Source organism: Oryzias latipes, chromosome 24 (assembly GCF_002234675.1).
Source record: "Oryzias latipes chromosome 24, ASM223467v1".
Lineage (NCBI taxonomy): Eukaryota > Metazoa > Chordata > Actinopteri > Beloniformes > Adrianichthyidae > Oryzias > Oryzias latipes.
Window position 1 is genome coordinate 4,985,901 of NC_019882.2, and position 19,459 is coordinate 5,005,359.

Sequence of the window (19,459 nt, forward strand, 5' to 3'; positions counted from 1 at the left end):
GGTTTAGAACTTTCCCTCTCATGCCCCTTCTTGCAATATCAGCAGTGTTTCCTCTACTGTGCCACAAGTTTTTGTATGCTTTTTTGTATCTAAGAAAAACTTTCACGATGTTCCATTTTCAATGTATTAAACAGATTCTGATTGGATTGATGTGAAATGCTTACACAACACATTGAGTATTTAAATCTGCAAAAAGTAGTAACCGATTATAATTTACTTTAAAACATAAAGAAGAAAAAACAGTTTGAACATATCCTGTTGAGTTTGTATTTATGTTTTTACCTTTAGCATCCCATGAACAAGCAACTTTGTGAAGCCCACCTACCTCTGAGATTCTAAATGGGGTCTCTGCATTGCTGATTTGAGGACAAGGGCATCAGGGCGAACAGTTTTTGAGACGGGAGACATCTTTGGACTGGTGTCAGACTCCCCACTTTCATCATCCACCTCTCCCATAGCTTTGACGTAGCTACTACTCCGCATGCGCCTACATGGAATCTCCTCATCTTTTTCACCAGGATATCCTCCCCAGTCATCCTGGGGCACCTGTTGGTAGTGAAATCCAATCAGTAAATATTTTATATCAAGTTAAATAAAGTTTTATTTATTAAATATGTGGTCTATTTACTCTGAAAACCAAGGCTGTCAGTAAAATTCTGCTATGCAGTGCACCCTTGTTCATTGATTACGTTATAGAAATAACTCAAGATAGTTGAAATCCGTGAAGTAGGATAATAGATGTTTTAAGGCTGTAAAACCCTGCAATAAACATTTCATGAACTTTTTTCAGACAGACATGAACAATTTCACACTTTTTTTTTGTTTTCATGCCCACAAGTGTAGCAATGTTGCAGTTCAGCCATGGCACCTCTTTATTGCTGCATATAAACGTGTTGTAAGTTTCAAATAATAATAATATTTGCCTTTTGTCCTAAATTCACCCCAATACAATGACTGTTACATTTTGTAAGAAGAGGAGCCATCAGCACAGCTCCTGAAGCTCATGTGCAGAAAGCAAGATTCTTGACTGCTTTAGTTGTCCACTCACGAGCAATTTAATGACAATTAAAGGTATTTTCTGACATTAACAAAGGGCAACTAACAATTTTGACCAAGTCTGCATACATTTTTTTTTTACATATTTCCATATTTTCACCTACTGCACCTTTATTCAAACTCCTGAAAACCCTTTTTTTGGAAAATCCTAAAGTATAAGTGAGATCAAATACACAGTAACAGCTGCATCATTAATCACATTCTGTGTGTTTTTATTTGCATTCTTGACAGCCTGATTGTACTTGAACATAATACATAGGCTTCCTATAAATACCTAGACATAGAGAAACAAAGTGATTATAGTGCATGCACCCACATGTATTACTGTGCACAAATATATTAATGTCTGGTGTGAGTTTGCTGATTGAATGGCATTACACCCCTGGCCACATAGGCATAACATGTAAGCAGCCATGAATAGGACTTATTCTACTCGGTGATGTAGTTTACTTGCAGTTTACTACACCAGACAGAAGACACATCACTGCTTCTTATTGGCTTCCTAAATAAATTAATAAAGAAGATTCCAATCATATTCAGCACAACATATTAACCCAATCTAAATCAGCACAAGCTAATTGGAGCACCCATACAAATAACATCAGTTCAGTTCATAAAATGGTCTGTATTGTATTGTCTCAAGGCTAGTGTGCAAACATGAGAAAATTAGCACATTCATTCCCCTTCCGTGGACCGCTAACATGTATAAAGGATGCACACTGACACAACTGATGTAAAGAATGATTGAAAATAAAGTCATGATTAAAGCACTCTTACTTATTGGAAAGTATGTTCCTGTCATCATTGTTTAGTAGATAATGTTTAGTTGAATAAAAGATTGATTGGGGGATAGAAAATTAGCTAATTTCTTAAAAAATAGCACTCCTGTAGGATCAATATTTTATTGAATTGAAAGGTTGAACTGCTTTCAAAATATTGTGATAAAAAGTGCAAATTAGGATGTAGTTTTTGGGACTTGAAAAGTAATACTGGCATGTGAAAAAATTGCAATTCTGAAACTTAAGCTGCTATAATGACTGTCCAGGATTTAATTATATGAGCAACAAGGCTAACGGAAAATACGCAGGTCAAAAAAGTTAAAAAATTACAATAATGAGTTTTGTACATTACATTTTGTTTTTTATTTGTCTCTCATTCAGACTATTCAGGATGCTTTTCCCAATAGCAGCAGTACTTTCAACATGAATTTGTGGTGATGGCAATAAGTCAAAGAAGGCACTTTGAGATGAGAAATGGAGGTTCTCAACATTTTTATAAATCAAGATGTAACAACTTATGGAAAGTACAGAAGTTTAAAACATGTAAGATTTTATAAAAAGGATCTTACCTGAAGGTAGTGAGGCGTTCTCGATGAAATTTTGAGGTCTGTGTGCATTATGGGTTTGTCTAAGTTGAGGGATGACTTCCTATATGCTTCCTTGGCCTGGCTCACTGTTAATGTGGACCATGAGCTTCTCTTCATATATTTGCCCTCTGGTGCCATGGCCATGCTCTCACAGGCTGAACACTTGACATCATTGTTACTCTTAGAACCTTTGAGTGACATCTCTCCAAAGTGATGGCTGTGCATGGAATCTGGATAACAGTGATCGACGTGTTCTCCATGGTGTCGTGACATGACACTAGATGGGCGGTAGGTGCTGTCACTATCTAAATTATCATCCGAGCTCCACCAACCACCTGACCGATGCTTCCGTTCTTTACTTTTGCTTCTCTTGCTGCCATGTTTGGTGGAGTGGTGACTATGATGGTAATAACCTCCTGTTCCCCCTCCACCTCCAATTATATCCCCTTTTGTGCCATTCATCTTGGATGACCCCTCTAAGGAGTGAGACTTGGTGAAAAGCTTTTGCACAGAATGAACCAGGTGTCTGATGCGGCCAGGACTCTCACTTCGTTGCTCTGCAGCTGTGGAGGCACGCTGGTACTGTAGCGTGTGGAAGCCGTCACGTTGTAATGGCAGTTGCTTCTCAAATTGGTCTAACAGATTTGCAGGAAGGCGGTTGCTCTTGGTGCTTGAATGGTGCGAGGAAGCAGCTGCTGCAGCTGCAGCCGCAGCAACAGCTGGGGAGGTGGCAGAGGCTGTGATGGCAGCGCAGTCATCGCGTGTGACTGAGTCATAGTATTGAGAGCTATAGTGCATTCTTGGGAAGGTGCTGCTTGAGATGTGGTCCGACACAGCCGGTGGGGGCATGGTGACGGGGGCCATCATCATCCGGTCTGAATGGACAGAGCTGCGAGGCGAGTAGCGGTGGTGGAAATCAATGGGGCAGCTCTCTGTGGGGCTGAGTAGGTATGAGAGGTAACGTGTATCCGAGCCATGGTGAGCGTGAAGGTCATGGACGTGAGGGTCATAGTCCAACCCATGGGATAAAGGAATATGGTGCTGTGAACGGCTGCCCGATAAGCCCTTCATGTTCCTGGAAGGAGGGAGATGTCTGCCTTCATTGAATTTTCGAGGTGGGGACCAAGTAGATGACTGCTGGTCTGTTAATAGAAAAAGAAGCAAAAATAGAATAAAGTAATGTCAACCAATATGGAGATAAGATTGCTGTGCATGGCATTGATTTATATCCATAACCCTATCTATCCATTGAAATCAGTGTTTTCAACCCCGGTCCCCAGGAGACACTATTAGGAATGTTTTCTATTCCGCCCAACACACCTGGATTTTATGACTATCATTACACGGTTTCCATTACCTATGAAATTGCGCAACTTGGATTTGCAATAATAAATTTACTTAATGGAAACATCACAATTTTGTAAAAAACTTGCTTTTATTAGAAAATAAAAAGATTTTGCGCTTGGAGGAGGTGGTTTTTGGGGCGTATTAAAATTGACATATTTCGCAAAACTAAAATGAAAACAATTTTTCAAATTAGATGTGCTTCTTGGTAGGAACTGGCTGCCCTGAGCCCCACACAGCAGGCGCCACAAGAACTTCCACAGCGTCACGCAGCTCATTAAAAACTGTGTGTAAGGCGGAATTGTTGGATCGACAGGTCCTCTTTAAAATCACCAACCAAGATTCCCCAAAATCACGTCATGATGAGCACTAGTGCCGTGCCAGAAATTTGTATATATATCTTGTAGTTTTTATCAAAAAGGAAAATTGGTCCAACTGCTTACTTGTCGTAACATTTATTTTTTAATACAGCTGAACTGGCTTCTAACATGCATCTCTGTCTCTGTCTGCTGTGATTTTATCCAAATGCTCCCTTTTTGTGAATCAACTTAAAACAATACTTGTTCTCATCCATCGCCATGGTTTTGAATGACTGATCGCGTGAGTTGGTTTGTGTTTTTTGCATTAATCATTTAATGGAAATAGTCTAATTGCAAAATTGTGTTTTGTCAACATTTCTAGAATGTCAATAAAGTTTTGTGCATATCCATAATGGAAACACAGCTATTGTAAGGTTTGTACAACGGTTGATAAAAACTGAATCCGATGTATGGCGTTTCAAGGCTGCCATAAATTGAAAGGGCGTAAAGACAACTAAGCGGGCGTATTCAGAAACTGAGTGAGGAACCTTACAACCCGCAGGCACAATTCTACCAGAGCGACCCCGAATTTTACAACTGCACGGCTGCAATCCTAACTGAGCGGGGATCCCGCGCGGTCAGTTCCTCTTTGCGCCTTCACAAGGCTTTACGCTCAGTGAGGGGGCATTTTTGTCACTTGGGGGGGCGGTATTCAGGGGTATACAGTTCTTTCACAACCATACGGTGAAAGTCTGACATTTTCTCGAAAATGTACGGAGCAACTCTAATGTGTTGTTGTGTGACCTAGAGGACCTAGGAGAGAACAGCATGAGAACGGTACAAAACCCCTTCATAGTACAAAGGTGCAGATATGTGCATAATGCAGAACGAAATCGTTATGGAAACCCTGGAAATGCAAAGAGACACGATTATGAAGCACAGTTTAAACTGCAAGCTGTCAGCTACACGGAGGAACACGGGAATAGATCAGCTGCAGTTCGTTTAAATTAGAAAGATCTTCACAGATTCGGACTTCCGGCCTTAATAACTCTTCTGATAGACGTTCAAATGTGTCAGCAAGTATCTCAATCCTTTTGTATGAACACAGCGAGTAAACTACAAATGCATTTCTAAAGAAAAAAAGATGTTTTTTTGCCAGAATTGTTTGCTTCAAGCTGTGAATGCAGAAAGAGCAATGAGCCGGCTGCCAAGGGACCGTCAACAAAGTGCTATATTTATATGAACTGGTAATAAAGACTCGTCAGCATGGTCATGCTACATGATTATTATTATGCTAAATTTTGTGAGAAAGTCAATCTCTATTTTATTTTATTGCATATAGTTTTTAAAATTTAATAGAGATATGAATCATAACAGATGTGCACAATAGCTCTGAAGATCCTAAAGCTTCTGTCACCAAACCTCCTGTACTGACTAATCATGACCTTATTGTCCTACTGCAGCAAAGATTATGTCATAAATTCACTTTGTTTATTTTTAGGAATTTTTCATATTAAAAAATTGATAAGATTATGTGAAAAGAATTCTAGTATCTTCAGAGCTATTGAAGATTTTTGACCAAATCTGATCCATGTGTAAATGTGAACAATTCCTAAAAAAAAACACAGTGAAAAATTGACATATTCTTTATTTTAGTATGACAATAAGGTCATGATAAGTCCGTACAGAAGGTTTGGTGACAGCAGCTTCAGTATCTTTATGACCACTGATAACTTTAGCCATGATTCATATCTATTAAAATTTGAAAAACTTAAGTATATGCAACAAGATAAAATAAAGATATACTTTCCTACAAAATATTTATTGTAACACGAATATCCTGACTAGTTGTGACGGTGTGGCACCGTCAGATGACGAGGGGGGGGCCACACCGTGTTTTATTGTTTGTGCATTTATGTATTTTATGTTTAAAATTATTACCTGTGGTGCCACCTGGGTGAGGATTAAGAGCCACGCCCCATGGGAGGGGCTCCTCATTTAAAAGGAGCATCACAGGTTAGAGAGAAGAGGAGTGACAGAGTGTGCTGTGTGCTGCATGGCCCTGCGTGCAGCAACTTGTGTCCTGAATAAAGACCAGTCCTCCTCACCTTGGCTCCTCTGCATCTTTTCTCGGCGGGACCCCGCCACATATGGTGTCAGAAGTGGGATCGCAGAGGGGCCACAAAAAGGTGAGGACGCAGCGGCGTGGGGGGGACGACGATTCCCCGGCAGCTCAGCGCCTCCTCCAAGCAGTCCATCCTCTAAGGAAGAGGGGGTGGATCCGGGTGGCCTTGGCGGTGCTTCAGGCCTGGCCAGGGGCCCGGAAAGCACTACGGCGTCCAACTCGGCGCCCATGGCGAGCGGCGGACCACGCGGACAGCAGGGGCGGACCGCCGGAGCGCGAAGACGGCCGGAGGCGGGACGGGCATACCGCCTGGTTCCACTGCCGCGGATGCGGGCGTTGGAGGCCTGCACGGAGCGGGACAAGGGGCGGACCGACGTCTACCGGGCCGTCAGGGGAGTGCTCCGGGAGAGGCGCATCATCTCGCCTGTAACCTGCTGTCGGCGGCTCCGATCGGCGGAGGTGCCATCCAGAAGGGGACCAGCGGGGGCGTGTTGCCGTTTGAAGGGCCTTTGCCGGGGCTGGGACCGACCGGAGCGGCACCGAGGAGCAGATCGGAGGGGTCGCCGTCGTGGAGCAGCAGTCCATGCAACCAACCGACGCGACGCGAGGACGTGTTTCTGGCGGATCGGCGTGGGGAATGCACGGCGGCGGACTGCTGAGGGGATTGCCGCACATCGTCAATCCCTCAGAGGAGGGGGATGGTGTGACGGTGTGGCACCGTCAGATGACGAGGGGGGGCCACACCGTGTTTTATTGTTTGTGCATTTATGTATTTTATGTTTAAAATTATTACCTGTGGTGCCACCTGGGTGAGAATTAAGAGCCACGCCCCATGGGAGGGGCTCCTCATTTAAAAGGAGCATCACAGGTTAGAGAGAAGAGGAGTGACAGAGTGTGCTGTGTGCTGCATGGCCCTGCGTGCAGCAACTTGTGTCCTGAATAAAGACCAGTCCTCCTCACCTTGGCTCCTCTGCATCTTTTCTTGGCGGGACCCCGCCACACTAGTCTTCATTACCAGTTCATATAAATATAGACATTTATTTTTTTTTGTGAGATTATTGATTTTTACAAAACGGTGTTTCACAGAGTTTTCACTTTGTTGGCAGTCCCTTGGCAGCCGGCTCGCTGCATGTCTGCATTCACAGCTTGAAGCGAACAATTCTGATTAAAGGGCAAAAAATCGATCTTTTTTCTTTAGAAATGCATTTGTAGTTTACACTCTGTGTTAATACAAAATGATTGAGATACTTGCTGTCACATTTGAACGTTTATCTGAAGAGTTAAGGCCGGAAGTCCGAATCTGTGAAGATCTTTCTAGCTTTATCGAACCTCAGCTGCCAGAGAATTTAAAATAATGAATCCATGGTTCGCAAGTGAGGACGCTGGAAAACCAACTCCGACATGACAAGAAGACGCAGCAGCTGAGTTTCCGCCGAAAAGGAGGTTGCCTGTGTTGGAAGATTGACTCGAGGCTGAGCGCAGCAACTTCCAGCAGATGACAATGAAAAGCTGTCCATCCTCCGCTCCTTTTACTGGTAGCCAGCGCCGGGCGAGTTACGCCACACTTTTGGACTGTAGGACTAAAGCTTGGGCTGACGCGTCTGCTTGCACTGTTCTTTGGAGCCGCACGGCAACGAGACGGAATCTGACGAAGACGATAGGGAAGCTGGCGTGTTTGATAGAAATGTAGCCCAGCTGTTCATTTCAGATGCAGAAGATGAGAACTTTGATGGATTTTTGGAATGCTGATTGATGACTAAAAAAATAAAAATAAATCACAACCAACTCAGTTTTGCGTTCGATGCCTTTTTTAAACACACACCAGCATGCATGTTTTACCTGTATGTTTTAACCTACCGGTACCGTAAATACAGAAAAAAACACTCAAAACTGAAACGGCGCCGTTCAATCCAGTGCTGTTGTATTGTAAGTAAAGAAGTGTGTTATGGGAAATAACATGGCTTTAATTGCATGTGTGTGTGTATGTGTCTGGCAGGGCAGTGCGTGGTGTGGCTCTTTGACTATCACAGTTAAAAATTTCAGCTCTGAGTCAAACTTGTTCACCACCCCTGTTAGTGTTAGAGGCTTTAGAACATAACGTTAGAATGTAACGTTGATTAAAACCTTAACCAACGACCCAAAACCAAGGTAAGAAAGTGAAGCGGGTTTTTTTGTACTGTAAGTTTTTCTCATGTGAAAATCACTGCATTGTTACCATTTTGATCCTTTTAATCCATGTTAAAGCCACCGTTTCTTTTCTATTAAAGCCCCAAGAAGAAAGTCCTGCCCCGCTGCCTCGCCAGATTAAACATGCAAATTTTAGCCAATCAGATCAACCAGAAAGGTTCTTGCCCCCAAGTTACAAACACACCCCTGAATACCGCCCCCCTAAGTGACAATGACGCCCCCTTAACACTGAGCGTAAATCCTGGTGAGGGCGCAAAGAGGAACTGACCGCGCGGGATCACGGCTCAGTTAGTATTGCAGGCGTGCAGTTGAAAAATGCGGGGTCGTTCGGGTAGAATTGCGCCTGCGGTGTTGTAAGGTTCCTCACTCAGTTCCTGAATATGCCCGCTCAGTTGTCTTTACGCCCTTTCATTTTATGGCAGCGATGAAACGCCATACCGATGTGTTTGAGTAGGGCGGCATTGAAAATATGTAGTTAGGCCTGAGACCCAGGATTGGGAAACAATCAACTATTAAGTAAACTCTTTGTCTTTAGTAGTTATGCATACCTCATACAGGTCATCTTATATCCATATAAAATACATGTACATGCAAGTAAAAATAAATAATTACATAGTTTAAAATCTCATTAAATTTGTATTGAACAAATGCTGCACAGACTCCAAGTGATACTTTAAACTCATATTCATCCAGTGTTAACATACACGACAATGAATTTGGTTTGAAAAATAGATTAAGGCATTTTATATTAATTTTTAAAACCATAACTCAATCTTCACACTTGGACGAACCTGGACGTACTATGGTGAACCAAATAATAATAATTATTATTATTAATAAAATTAAAAATGCATTAAATAAAGAACATTTTGTTAATTGCTTTATGATGTATAGAGTAGAATAGAATAGAACTTTTTTGATTCTGTAGGAATTGTTTTCAGTACAACCAAGAAGGCTGACTGAGGTGCAGCCCAACTTCTTTAGGTGCTCCTTCTGTTTTTCAGCAATGGGAATATTTACATTTACATTTTGTTGAGCAAACTGTAAATTAATAACTAGATTTTCATTTATAAAAATAACAAGAAAACATTTAATTAGGGTAAATGCTTTATCAATTCCTTTTTCTATTATCAAAATAATGATTTTACCATTTAAAACAGATTAGGTGTGCTAACAAAATGTATCCAACTAGTTATTAAATGCACCTGGATGGCATTTATTTTCTGCTTTATAATTATGACCCACATTCTAAAGTGGAGATTTGGTTGGGGGGGGGGGGGGGGGGGGGGGGGGTAAACACATGCACACACAATTAATTTCCCAAATTTTCTGCAGCAGGTTACCCCAGTCTGGAGCGATGCACATTGTCTTACATAACATTTTGGATCTCTGATCTTACAAACCATTTCAAAGCGGCCAGAAATAAAATGTTCTGTTGCCATGGCAACTGTGGCTGAAAACCCGGAACAGGATTTTTCAAGGTTGCGTGGGGTTGTTCTGTCTCACGTTGTAGAACAAGAGCTTCTCATCCTTGACTCAAAAGATGTACTTATCTCTATCTTAAAGAAGCATGTTTTCATGTGAATTCACGTAAAGTAGGATTTGAAGCATCAGCAAAGAGAAATGTACCCAGACTGACTTAAAAATCAAAATTTCATGCATTAAAATACATGGAATTGTGTATTTTAGTTACCAAATTTTTAGGACCCTCCTGTGCAATTATGTCACATTGAAGTGTCTCTCGTCTTTCAAAAATTTACTCCACCACTTAGAAGGTTGCTACGGCAACAAAACATGTCAAAGGAAAAATAATATGAGCAAATGAAGGAACACTGTCCCAGTGTTTATTCGTCTGCATTTGACAAATGATGATCTGCAATACACAACATACTGTAGTCTACAAAGTGGTTTTGTCAACACACACAAATATGTTTTTGGAAACATGGAAAACAGCCAAAGTGTAGTTGAGCCACTGATCAGACATTAACACAACATTGTCATTTTGCTTTTTTCTGGTACTAAAATCAAAATAGTCAAAATAGTCAATTCTTTACAATCATGTTTTTATTTAAATGTCTTATATTGCTTGTAGATTCAAGTATGGGGATCATTTTCTGAAAACAGAAACTCTGACATGGAGCATGCTACTGTTGTGATATTTGACAACTATGATGTTGCATATGGTCTTGAACGCAATGTCACAAGCCACTTTATACATTTTGTGCATATTGCACAGATGAAAATTGGTCATGCATGAATTTAAGTGGAAACAGTGAGAAAAGTTGTGGTCTTTAAGTGAAATTTTAACAGATGTATCACGAATGAACCATGTTAAACCCCCAGAAGAAGTCTGAATGAATTACGCAAAGAACACATGAAATCAACATATAACATGCATGAGTATTGCGCTGTTTATATGCAATTCACTAACGATTTGTGCGTCAATGATGTCATTTAACGTGTGCTGTATATGGAATATAAAAATTATACATCGGTGGTACATGCTAGAAGGGTCCATTAAACATACAGAGACATATGTGGAACGGTCTTGGAAAGCCACAAATTTGCGTATGTATCTCGCAAAAATCCTGCACAATTACGCAACATTTGCGTAATAATTGCTTGTAAACTAACTGCGTGATTCTCAACTGACCATAAATTGTGACCAGTTCAAAACCGAATTCACGTAAAGACTCGTCCGCCGAAACTCTCAACAAACATCTGCGCACATCGATTAATGACGATCATCATCAAGATCATTTTTAGAACTACTTATGAATTACTATGAATTACGTATATCACACATGTATAAAGAAATACCACAATTTTATAGGTGCAGAATGTACGTAGTGGCTGTGTATCATAGCCTTAAGACCAATCACAAAGCTAACTAACCTGATATGTATGTACATTTTACTGAAATAACCCTTGGCCATAGAAATGACACAAAAAATATGTCATGCTTTAACACAAACTTGCATGTTAACATAGATCATATTGTTATTCATTGATAAAAAAAAGACCTTAGTATTAAGGCCAGGTAAGTGTAATGTTGAGCACAACACTAAATAGGTTATGCAGTTTCAGTCAAACAGTTCAGTATTATAATATTTAATAGGAAAATTGCCTATTTATAAAAAGCCACTTTGAGCTGCAAAAATGCTGAAAGTGTTTCTTATACTTGGATCTACTTTATTAGCCTAGAGGAAACAATTCCTAACAGCAGATAAAATAGTCTAAACCAGTCTCTAGGATATTGCATCATAGCAGGTATTCTTAAAGTTGGTTATCAGAAAAAAAATGTGTATTACTTTAGAATGAAGTGACTTAAGTCATCTAAAATTTGCATCATCTTGTTCTCTACGTATAGTGGCAGAGGTATACATGAAAGGAAGGTGGTACTAATGCAAAAGTTGCTGGCAGGCTAAACAAACAGCAAAAAAAAAATTAACCAAGCTTTGCTATCATGCACAGTGTGTATAGCCTGCAGGGAAAATCAAGAAAGAGTATGTCCTACTCAGCTCTGTCTTGGACAGCACCTCCTACTCTTCCTGAAATGACCTGGTTTAGCTTAGAGGCACCTTCAGCTCATCCGCCTAAAGGAAAGTTCAGTGTTTCAGGTGGTAACTCGAAATGATGTCCTGTCCCACACAATTCAGCAGTTTCCGTCAGTGGGGAGTTCATAAAAAGTATGCTAGACAGAAATCCTACTCTGTCTGGCAATATTTTAATGCAGTTTCTATTCACCACGTTATTCCCGCTCTATAACAAATGGAAAAAGGCAAACGCTAGAACTTGCTGATAGTTGCTTTTAAGGTGGGAAACTTACAAACAAGAATAGGGTGATTGTGATTCAAGCTATCTGAGATTATCTTTCTGTTTGCAGAGGACAAGTTTTCGTATTAACATAAAATATATTTTTCTATAGGATTAAGATGTTAGTTAAAATTCTAGGCTGCCACAGATTTTCCTCCTCAAGTTCATGAATAGTTAATGAGGTCTTTCCTGTTTCACAGCTTAGACAACGTGTATCATAGAGCATAATCAACAATCAATTTCCCTAATTAGTTCCTGCTTTACTTGATGTAGGTTATAAAACATATTTTACCACTTGACACTGATGAGAAATACTTAGAGGAAAGAGATTGCTACAGATGAAAAAGATGTTTAGGGGAAAGCCTCCCTTTTTTGCACAGATTTGTGGAAATGCATAAGACAGCTGGCTGCTTGAAATAAAGCTCCAACTTCTTGCTGTAGTCAGCGCCTGGCCAGAACTTTTCCCAAGATGGTTTCATAACAGAATAAATGCAGCCTTCCTCCTCCACGCCAATGCACAGCATGCCAATGCCACAGGGAAAAACTGAGCAACAGGCAGACAAACTGTTGAGACAGTACTACTAACCCTGAAAAAAACAACCCCAGCCTTCATCAGCTAAGTCTACATCATTAAAAAAGGAGTGTGTCAACTTAATTCATCAAAAATTTGCTCTGCCCTAAGGCATTAAAATCAGCAGGAACACCATCAGGACATATCCAGAAAATACCATTGTGGTATTAAGAACGGGGGAAAAAAGTTAATGGCTCTTTTTATTTCTTAACTCTTATTCTTTTCATCAGATTTGATGTCTGCCACAGATATTTAGCAGAATAGAAAAGCCTCAGTCAATAAAATCAGTAACACTTGTCTTGAAGTCATGCTGAGATTTGAACTTAAATAGTTTTTGATACTGACATTTAAAAGGCCAGAAGGCTAAACTGCATGTGTGCTCAGTGTTTTAGACAAAAAATAAAGTGAAAATAAATTATGAATGATTCAATGTTAGAGTAAGAATACTTTTATTATTGAGACATGAAACAAATTGGCGAGAACATAGAAATTTATCATTTCTAGACCAAATACCTTTTATTCAATGTAGCCGTTTATATTTTTTATAGACTTGGGTTTTTTTTTCCTTCCCATCATTTTCAATGGATCTTTTACAATATATTTCATGTATTAGTTTGCCTTCTACTCTCTGCCAATAGGTGTGTTCTCTGACTCATTTATAAAAGGCAATTATTTTTGTTCATTTGTGCAAAAGGCTCGGGCTTGCCAATGGTTTCACCCACATCTAAGATGTGAAATTCTAATGAAATACTGGCGCTATGCTTGAACTATGTTCTAGAAAACAATAGTTTTTTTTTGCCTAATAATAGCATAATCATGATAAAAAGACCACTAGGAATGCTTTACTAAAAATAGCTCAAAATTGTAAAACTTTTACATTTTTTTTACAAACTTCAACTGAAAATAATTATTGAGTGAAGGTTTTAACAGTGATCAGTGGAATAAAAATTCAAGTTACCAATCCCAGAATCTATTGTACTGGAATGAAACAGACTTATATGTGTATATGCTGTATATATACATGTATAGCTTCTTAGTGTTGAGAAAAGTTCTCTAATGACATTATCTCTGTATGTGGAAATAGAGACAATGGTGAGAATTACATAAGTGAAGAGTTTTGGACTGTGCAACTAAAACAAAATCCTACTCCACTGTATTTAGCTTGGCAGCAGATTCTGCATTCCACCTTTTGATATCCACCCACTCCCTCCTACTACTGCTGCTCTCTTTTCAGCAGCAGACATGGCAGATGTGGCGGATGTGGTGATGCACCCTGGACACTAGCTCAGTCACTTCTCCATGTCCTTACACAAGGGTTCAAAATATCAAGATATAAAATGTTATTGAGCTGATTAACCTAAAGAAAAGAAAATATAGTTTTGAGCCTGAAAGTATAACCATTATGAGTATTTTTGGCAGTAAAATTAATTCTAAATCATATAGAAATGTATTTTTATATATATATATATATATACAAAGACAATTAAGATACTATGTAGAATTTTAAAAAACACAAACCTACAAGGTAAGGTGTTTTAGTTGTAAAAGCCAAGTCTCTTGACCAAAAAGGCAGACAATGCAAATTGAAAAAGGTACTGCCAACATGCTCTTAAAAAAAAACTTCTGTGAGTAGGAATTCAGTCAGAGGTGCTACACACTTAATTTAGCCTCTTTGTCATGCTCTGCACCATCTGTCCTGCACTGACTGTAGCCGAACGGGAAAAAAGACAGGAGAGGAAGACTATTTTTCCCAGCCACTAGGTTGTCGAGCAGTTAGCGTGGTACTTGAGGGCTTTTGTCATGGTAACCACATGTAGAGTGAATGAACTGGAAACAAAAAGAGACTCACATCACCTGAACTAGTAAGCAAATCTCCTTGTGATTATACAAATTAATCATTCACTCAGTCTTTGCTGAATTCAAGAGAAATGATAATAATTTCTTCTTTTAGTTGTTGTGACATAAATTTTGGCTTGATTATTAATTTGTAGTTTGATTTATACATTTTCCCTAGATTTGGCCTTTTTCCTCATTCTACTCAAGGCTGAATAAAATAAATCACAAACTAAAATCTTCAAAAATATAAAACAGCTTTTATTCCGTTTTTATGATAGTACTATAACTCCCATTAACACAGCCGGGCAGTATGAGTTGCACCATTATGGAACAGTTTGACTTTATTTTCACATCTGTTACACAGTGCAATGAGATAGTAATAGAGGCAAAACAAGTGGTATGTGTGACTCAACAGAATGTGGCTTGTGGTGCCATCTTGCTGTGTGTAAGTGTGCACTGATGTGCTGTAAAATTGTGGCTTTGTGGAATTAAAAAGGGATGTACCGGTAATGTAGTTTACCAAGAATCTCAGTTTTTTTATTTCATTTATTAAGCTACGCCACAAGTTGAACAGTTATATTTACTCAATTGAACAATTAGTGAGAATATAGATGTCAATATTTGGGAATCACAACAAAAAACGTCTACAATGTTCATATCACACTCCAAAACAACGCTTTTTTTTTTTACATTCCTTCCCATGTTTTATCCCATGTTAAGAGTAAACACAAAAATTCAATCATATACAATCAACAAATCAAATCACACATAAGAATCAACATATTCAACTATCTCAACTGCAGTGAAAAGTTCAAACCAAACAATGTCTTGGTTTTTTTTTTAGAAACTCTGTTTAGGATAAATTATACTTCATGTACAGATTGATAAGCTACAATTTCAAAACCCTGCTCACATCTGTTTGGTTATGTAACTGATAAGTTCCACTTATGTATTAATCTTCCATTGTCAAGAGGCTCGTACCAAATTACATCAGACCCCCTCTAGGCTATGATTGAGCTTCAAAATGTACCTGCATGACCGTCAGTTTAGTTCTCATCCTTGTCCATTCCACCTGAAGGAGCAAACAATCATTAAAATCTCTAAATGATTCCTCATTAAAGACCCTGCATTAAACAGCTATCAAAAACCGTGCCTGGAGATACTGGAAAAGTGGATTTACTTCATGGTGAACTTTACCTTGCAGATTTCAGTCACAGCAAATAATGAAATGGATGTCATGATTTGAATATCTCTTTATCAACTCTGGTAAATTACTTTTATTCCCTTTTAATTTTAAGAAGGACTCAGACAAGAGAATATTTATTATTTTTAAATGCAGTTTCAGCTTGAATGATATTTGAATCTATAAAGAAAAAGATCAACTGGGTCTTTTAGTCTAAATTTCTAGTCACACTCTTTTTATATTGGAGCACAAATAAAATACAACATTTTTTTTAAATCAGAGTTGATTTTTCTGTCATTTATAAATATTAGGGAGTATGAGAACAGTACACCAGGACCTTTTTGAGTTTGTCACCAGTCACGTGAAAAAACAACCAGATGGCATCTTAATTTTAGCTCGTGACTTTTGAAGAGTGGAGCTCAGAAGCATTGCAACCAGCTTATTAAAATTCTCATCAGCAGAATATAAACTAGTCACATTTGTCACAGGTACAAAGGTCTTTCAAGTCAAGCACCAAAATAGAAGTAGTATTTGGTGTCATGAGCAAACTATAACACCCCCGATATTTTTTTTTTTTATGTTAACACATGATTTGACTAAAATGAACATTTGGGCATTACTAAATTAAGCCGTTGCTAATTCCCATTGATTCAAAAGGGTAAGTTGCAGCCAGATGGGAATTATCATCAATCCTTGATGTAGGTGTGCAGATCGGTCTCCCATACATTTCCTCCCACACCCCACCAATCATCTGTTTCCATCATTACCTCCCCTGCTGTTCCCCTTTCCACAACTATTAACCTCAACATTTCCTCTTCAGCTCACCCCATTCAGGCCATTATGACAAGGAAACAAGCTGCCCATATGAAAACACCACGGTATCAAAATCATTGCTTGCTTAATGCAGTCAATAACTCCAGCAACAGTTCCTTCATCCATAAACACAACATCTTTCTTTGACACAGCTCTATTGGAACCCTGTCCAATAAAATAATTATTAATCATTATATGATTTTAGATCATAACATTAAATATTTTTAAAAGAAAATATACAAGCGCAACTACAGTTCTATTTGTGGCCCTAAATCTATATTGCATTTTTATATTTTTGTTCTACGTCTTTTACCATAATTTTATATTTTATTTTCTTATTCTGTATTATAATCTGTAGCAGTAAGGCTTGCTCCTATTCATGCATAGCTTTTAATCAAAGTATCATTCAGCCACCCAAAAACGCACTCTTGAACTTGTCATGAGTCATGACCTGTTAACAAATGTGTTACCTGTCATTGACCTGGCTCTAATTGATGACTTTTATGTGTTTTAAAATCACTGATTTTATAAAACTACAAATCTCTGTGAGAATTTAGGAAACTAAACTTGAAACCTGAAGTCAACAAATTGATCACAATGTCACATTAATGTCACCCACTTAGCTCACTAGCACTCTGTGACTCAATCTTGAAAACATTTTAATGAAGAGCAAGCCTTGACTCAATTGTGCCTCTAAAAACTGTTTTAACAATCTTCTCTTTCGTGGAGAACTTAGGAAATCAAACAAAATCCTTCCTATTCAAGTTTTAAAATTCTAAGGTAAGTTTGGAAACTTGACTTTTTATGGTGTCTATTAAATTACCAGTAGGGTGCTTCAGGTCTCTTTAATAGGCCTCCTTCTTTTTACTATTTCAAAGGCTACTTTTCCATGATTCTGCTGGGAAAGTGATCAGGAGACATCAGGTCAATTTCCACATCTATGCTAACAGCACACATTTCCATGTCTCCTGATGACGCAAGGCCTTTTGATAACTCTTTTAGATGTGAGATTACAAATGGCAAATTTTTTTCACTCATCCAGGACAAGACTGAGATTTTTGTTGTCAGTCCTAAATCCAAGAAAGGTATACAGCTTTTAAAATACCAAGAACTATCTTTAAGCCACTTGGAAAATGTAAGAAATTTGGCTGTCATTTCTGACTCTAAGAACCCATCCAATTCTCTCTCTTGCAAACATGGAGACTCTGGATAATTCATGCTTTTATCTTTAGCAGAATTGACTATTGTTAACTCTATGCTGTCTGGACCTCCAAAAGATTTTTCATCAAGAATTCTGCTAAACTAGTACTAATTGGGACCAAAATGAGGACTCGTGCAACGCCAGTTTTAAAAACACTACATTGTTTCCCCATCTGCTTCTTGATATACTGTGTGTTTATGGTCCTTTACATAGTTTTTAAATGTCTAAAGGGTGTCCTACCTCTCCAACTGACCAACTGTGCCTATGAAAGATGTTTTACAAAAAATAAAACAGTTTTATTGTTGGTCAGTTCAACATTGAAGCCCGTTAGATGCTTTCAGTATTATGCAACAATATTTTAAGAACATTTTGCCGCAGTGGAATCTGCAACAGCAGATCCCTGAGGAGCACACACTAAAGGGGATTCCTTTTTTTTCTTTCTTTTACACACATTTGACATGCCTGAAATTTCACACTCTAACACTCATTTGGGTTACTTGACATCATTTGCTGTGCTCTTGTAAATCTCGTGGCACTTGATCAGTGTGACAATTTTAAATTAAAAGCATTTACGCATATCTGATTATTGGTTAGAGAATAAGTTAGCACGTAATTCTTTATACATTCAAGATAATCAGTGTCAAATTACACACGGATGCTGATAATATGAACTCCTTACAACTCTCTAAATGATGTTGTTGGAGAACATGGTTTTTCCTACATTAATATGTAAATACATGCAAAGATGTGCATCACGGTCACTAATCAGGGCTCAGGGAGCGAAGCACAAAAATCTCAGAACAAACAGGGCGTGGCAACAGGGATTTGGCATGTCTAATAAGTGCCCTGATTATAAATCAGTTCTTTTTTTAGGTTCTAATGCTTTCTCCTGGCACCCATTCTTCATTATAAAGAGTTTAATTTTGCTAACAAAAAAGACTAGTGGAAGTGTTTATACAGGTTTCTTAAAGTGCTTTCAGACAAGTTGCATAACATTCGTGTATTTTTCAGTTTGCTGAAAATGATCTAGTTGTTGCAAAATAGGGCTGACAGGATAAAGTATACTTAAAATAGTCCAATATAAAAAGCTGTAAAAAGATTATCTCTACTTTGTATGTTTGATTATATTTTTTAAATAAAAATTGGCCAAAGTCTTATTTGTTGGCATTTAGTTAACATTTCAGAAGATCTGTTATAAGCCTGTACACCTTAAATATTACTAAATCTTTTTTGGCAAAACCATACAACAGAGGTTAGACCTTCAAGGATGGATTCATTCAGAGACAGTCCAGTGGACCCAGGCAGATATACTAAAAAGGTTCACTACTTAGGTTTATTCACACTGCCGTGTTGAGTGTTAATGGGAGCAGACCAAAAAGGTTAAAGATGTGTTGCATACAGAACAGCTGCTTATTTGGAGGGGTGTTGCCAGCAACAAACACAGACAAGAAAAATAAAGCCTTTTTCCAATTTTTATTTATGCTTTTCACTGTGGGCTTTTTTCTTGCTTTACATGCCTACATATTTTGCTTTCGTAAATTCACTTTAAGGCTACTGGATAGTTTTTCTGCATTCACACTATTAGTAATTGCGCCTAAGTTTACTTGCAATAGATCCAAGATTCGCACTTTCAGGTAAAATAAATTTTGGTTATTTGACTTA

The 19,459-nt window shown here is 38.5% G+C and overlaps 1 protein-coding gene and 1 long non-coding RNA gene across 6 annotated transcripts in view; one reads left to right on the forward strand and one right to left on the reverse strand.

Moving 5' to 3' along the window:
• LOC101172865 (disks large-associated protein 2) overlaps window positions 1–19,459 on the reverse strand; it is a 77,580-nt gene that overhangs the window by 39,170 nt on the left and 18,951 nt on the right. For all 5 annotated transcript variants that reach the window (XM_023952818.1, XM_023952817.1, XM_023952816.1 and 2 more), the window contains exons 2-3: window positions 2,405–3,564; window positions 326–546 (exon numbers count right to left, since the gene is read on the reverse strand). In XM_023952818.1, the coding sequence (XP_023808586.1) occupies window positions 326–546; window positions 2,405–3,493 (1,310 nt within the window). In that variant the 5' untranslated portion in view covers window positions 3,494–3,564. The remainder of the gene's footprint in view (window positions 1–325; window positions 547–2,404; window positions 3,565–19,459) is intronic.
• Window positions 6,218–7,149, forward strand: LOC111947060. The gene is made up of 2 exons (XR_002872858.1): window positions 6,218–6,254; window positions 7,071–7,149. It is a non-coding gene; the product is annotated as an uncharacterized LOC111947060 (long non-coding RNA).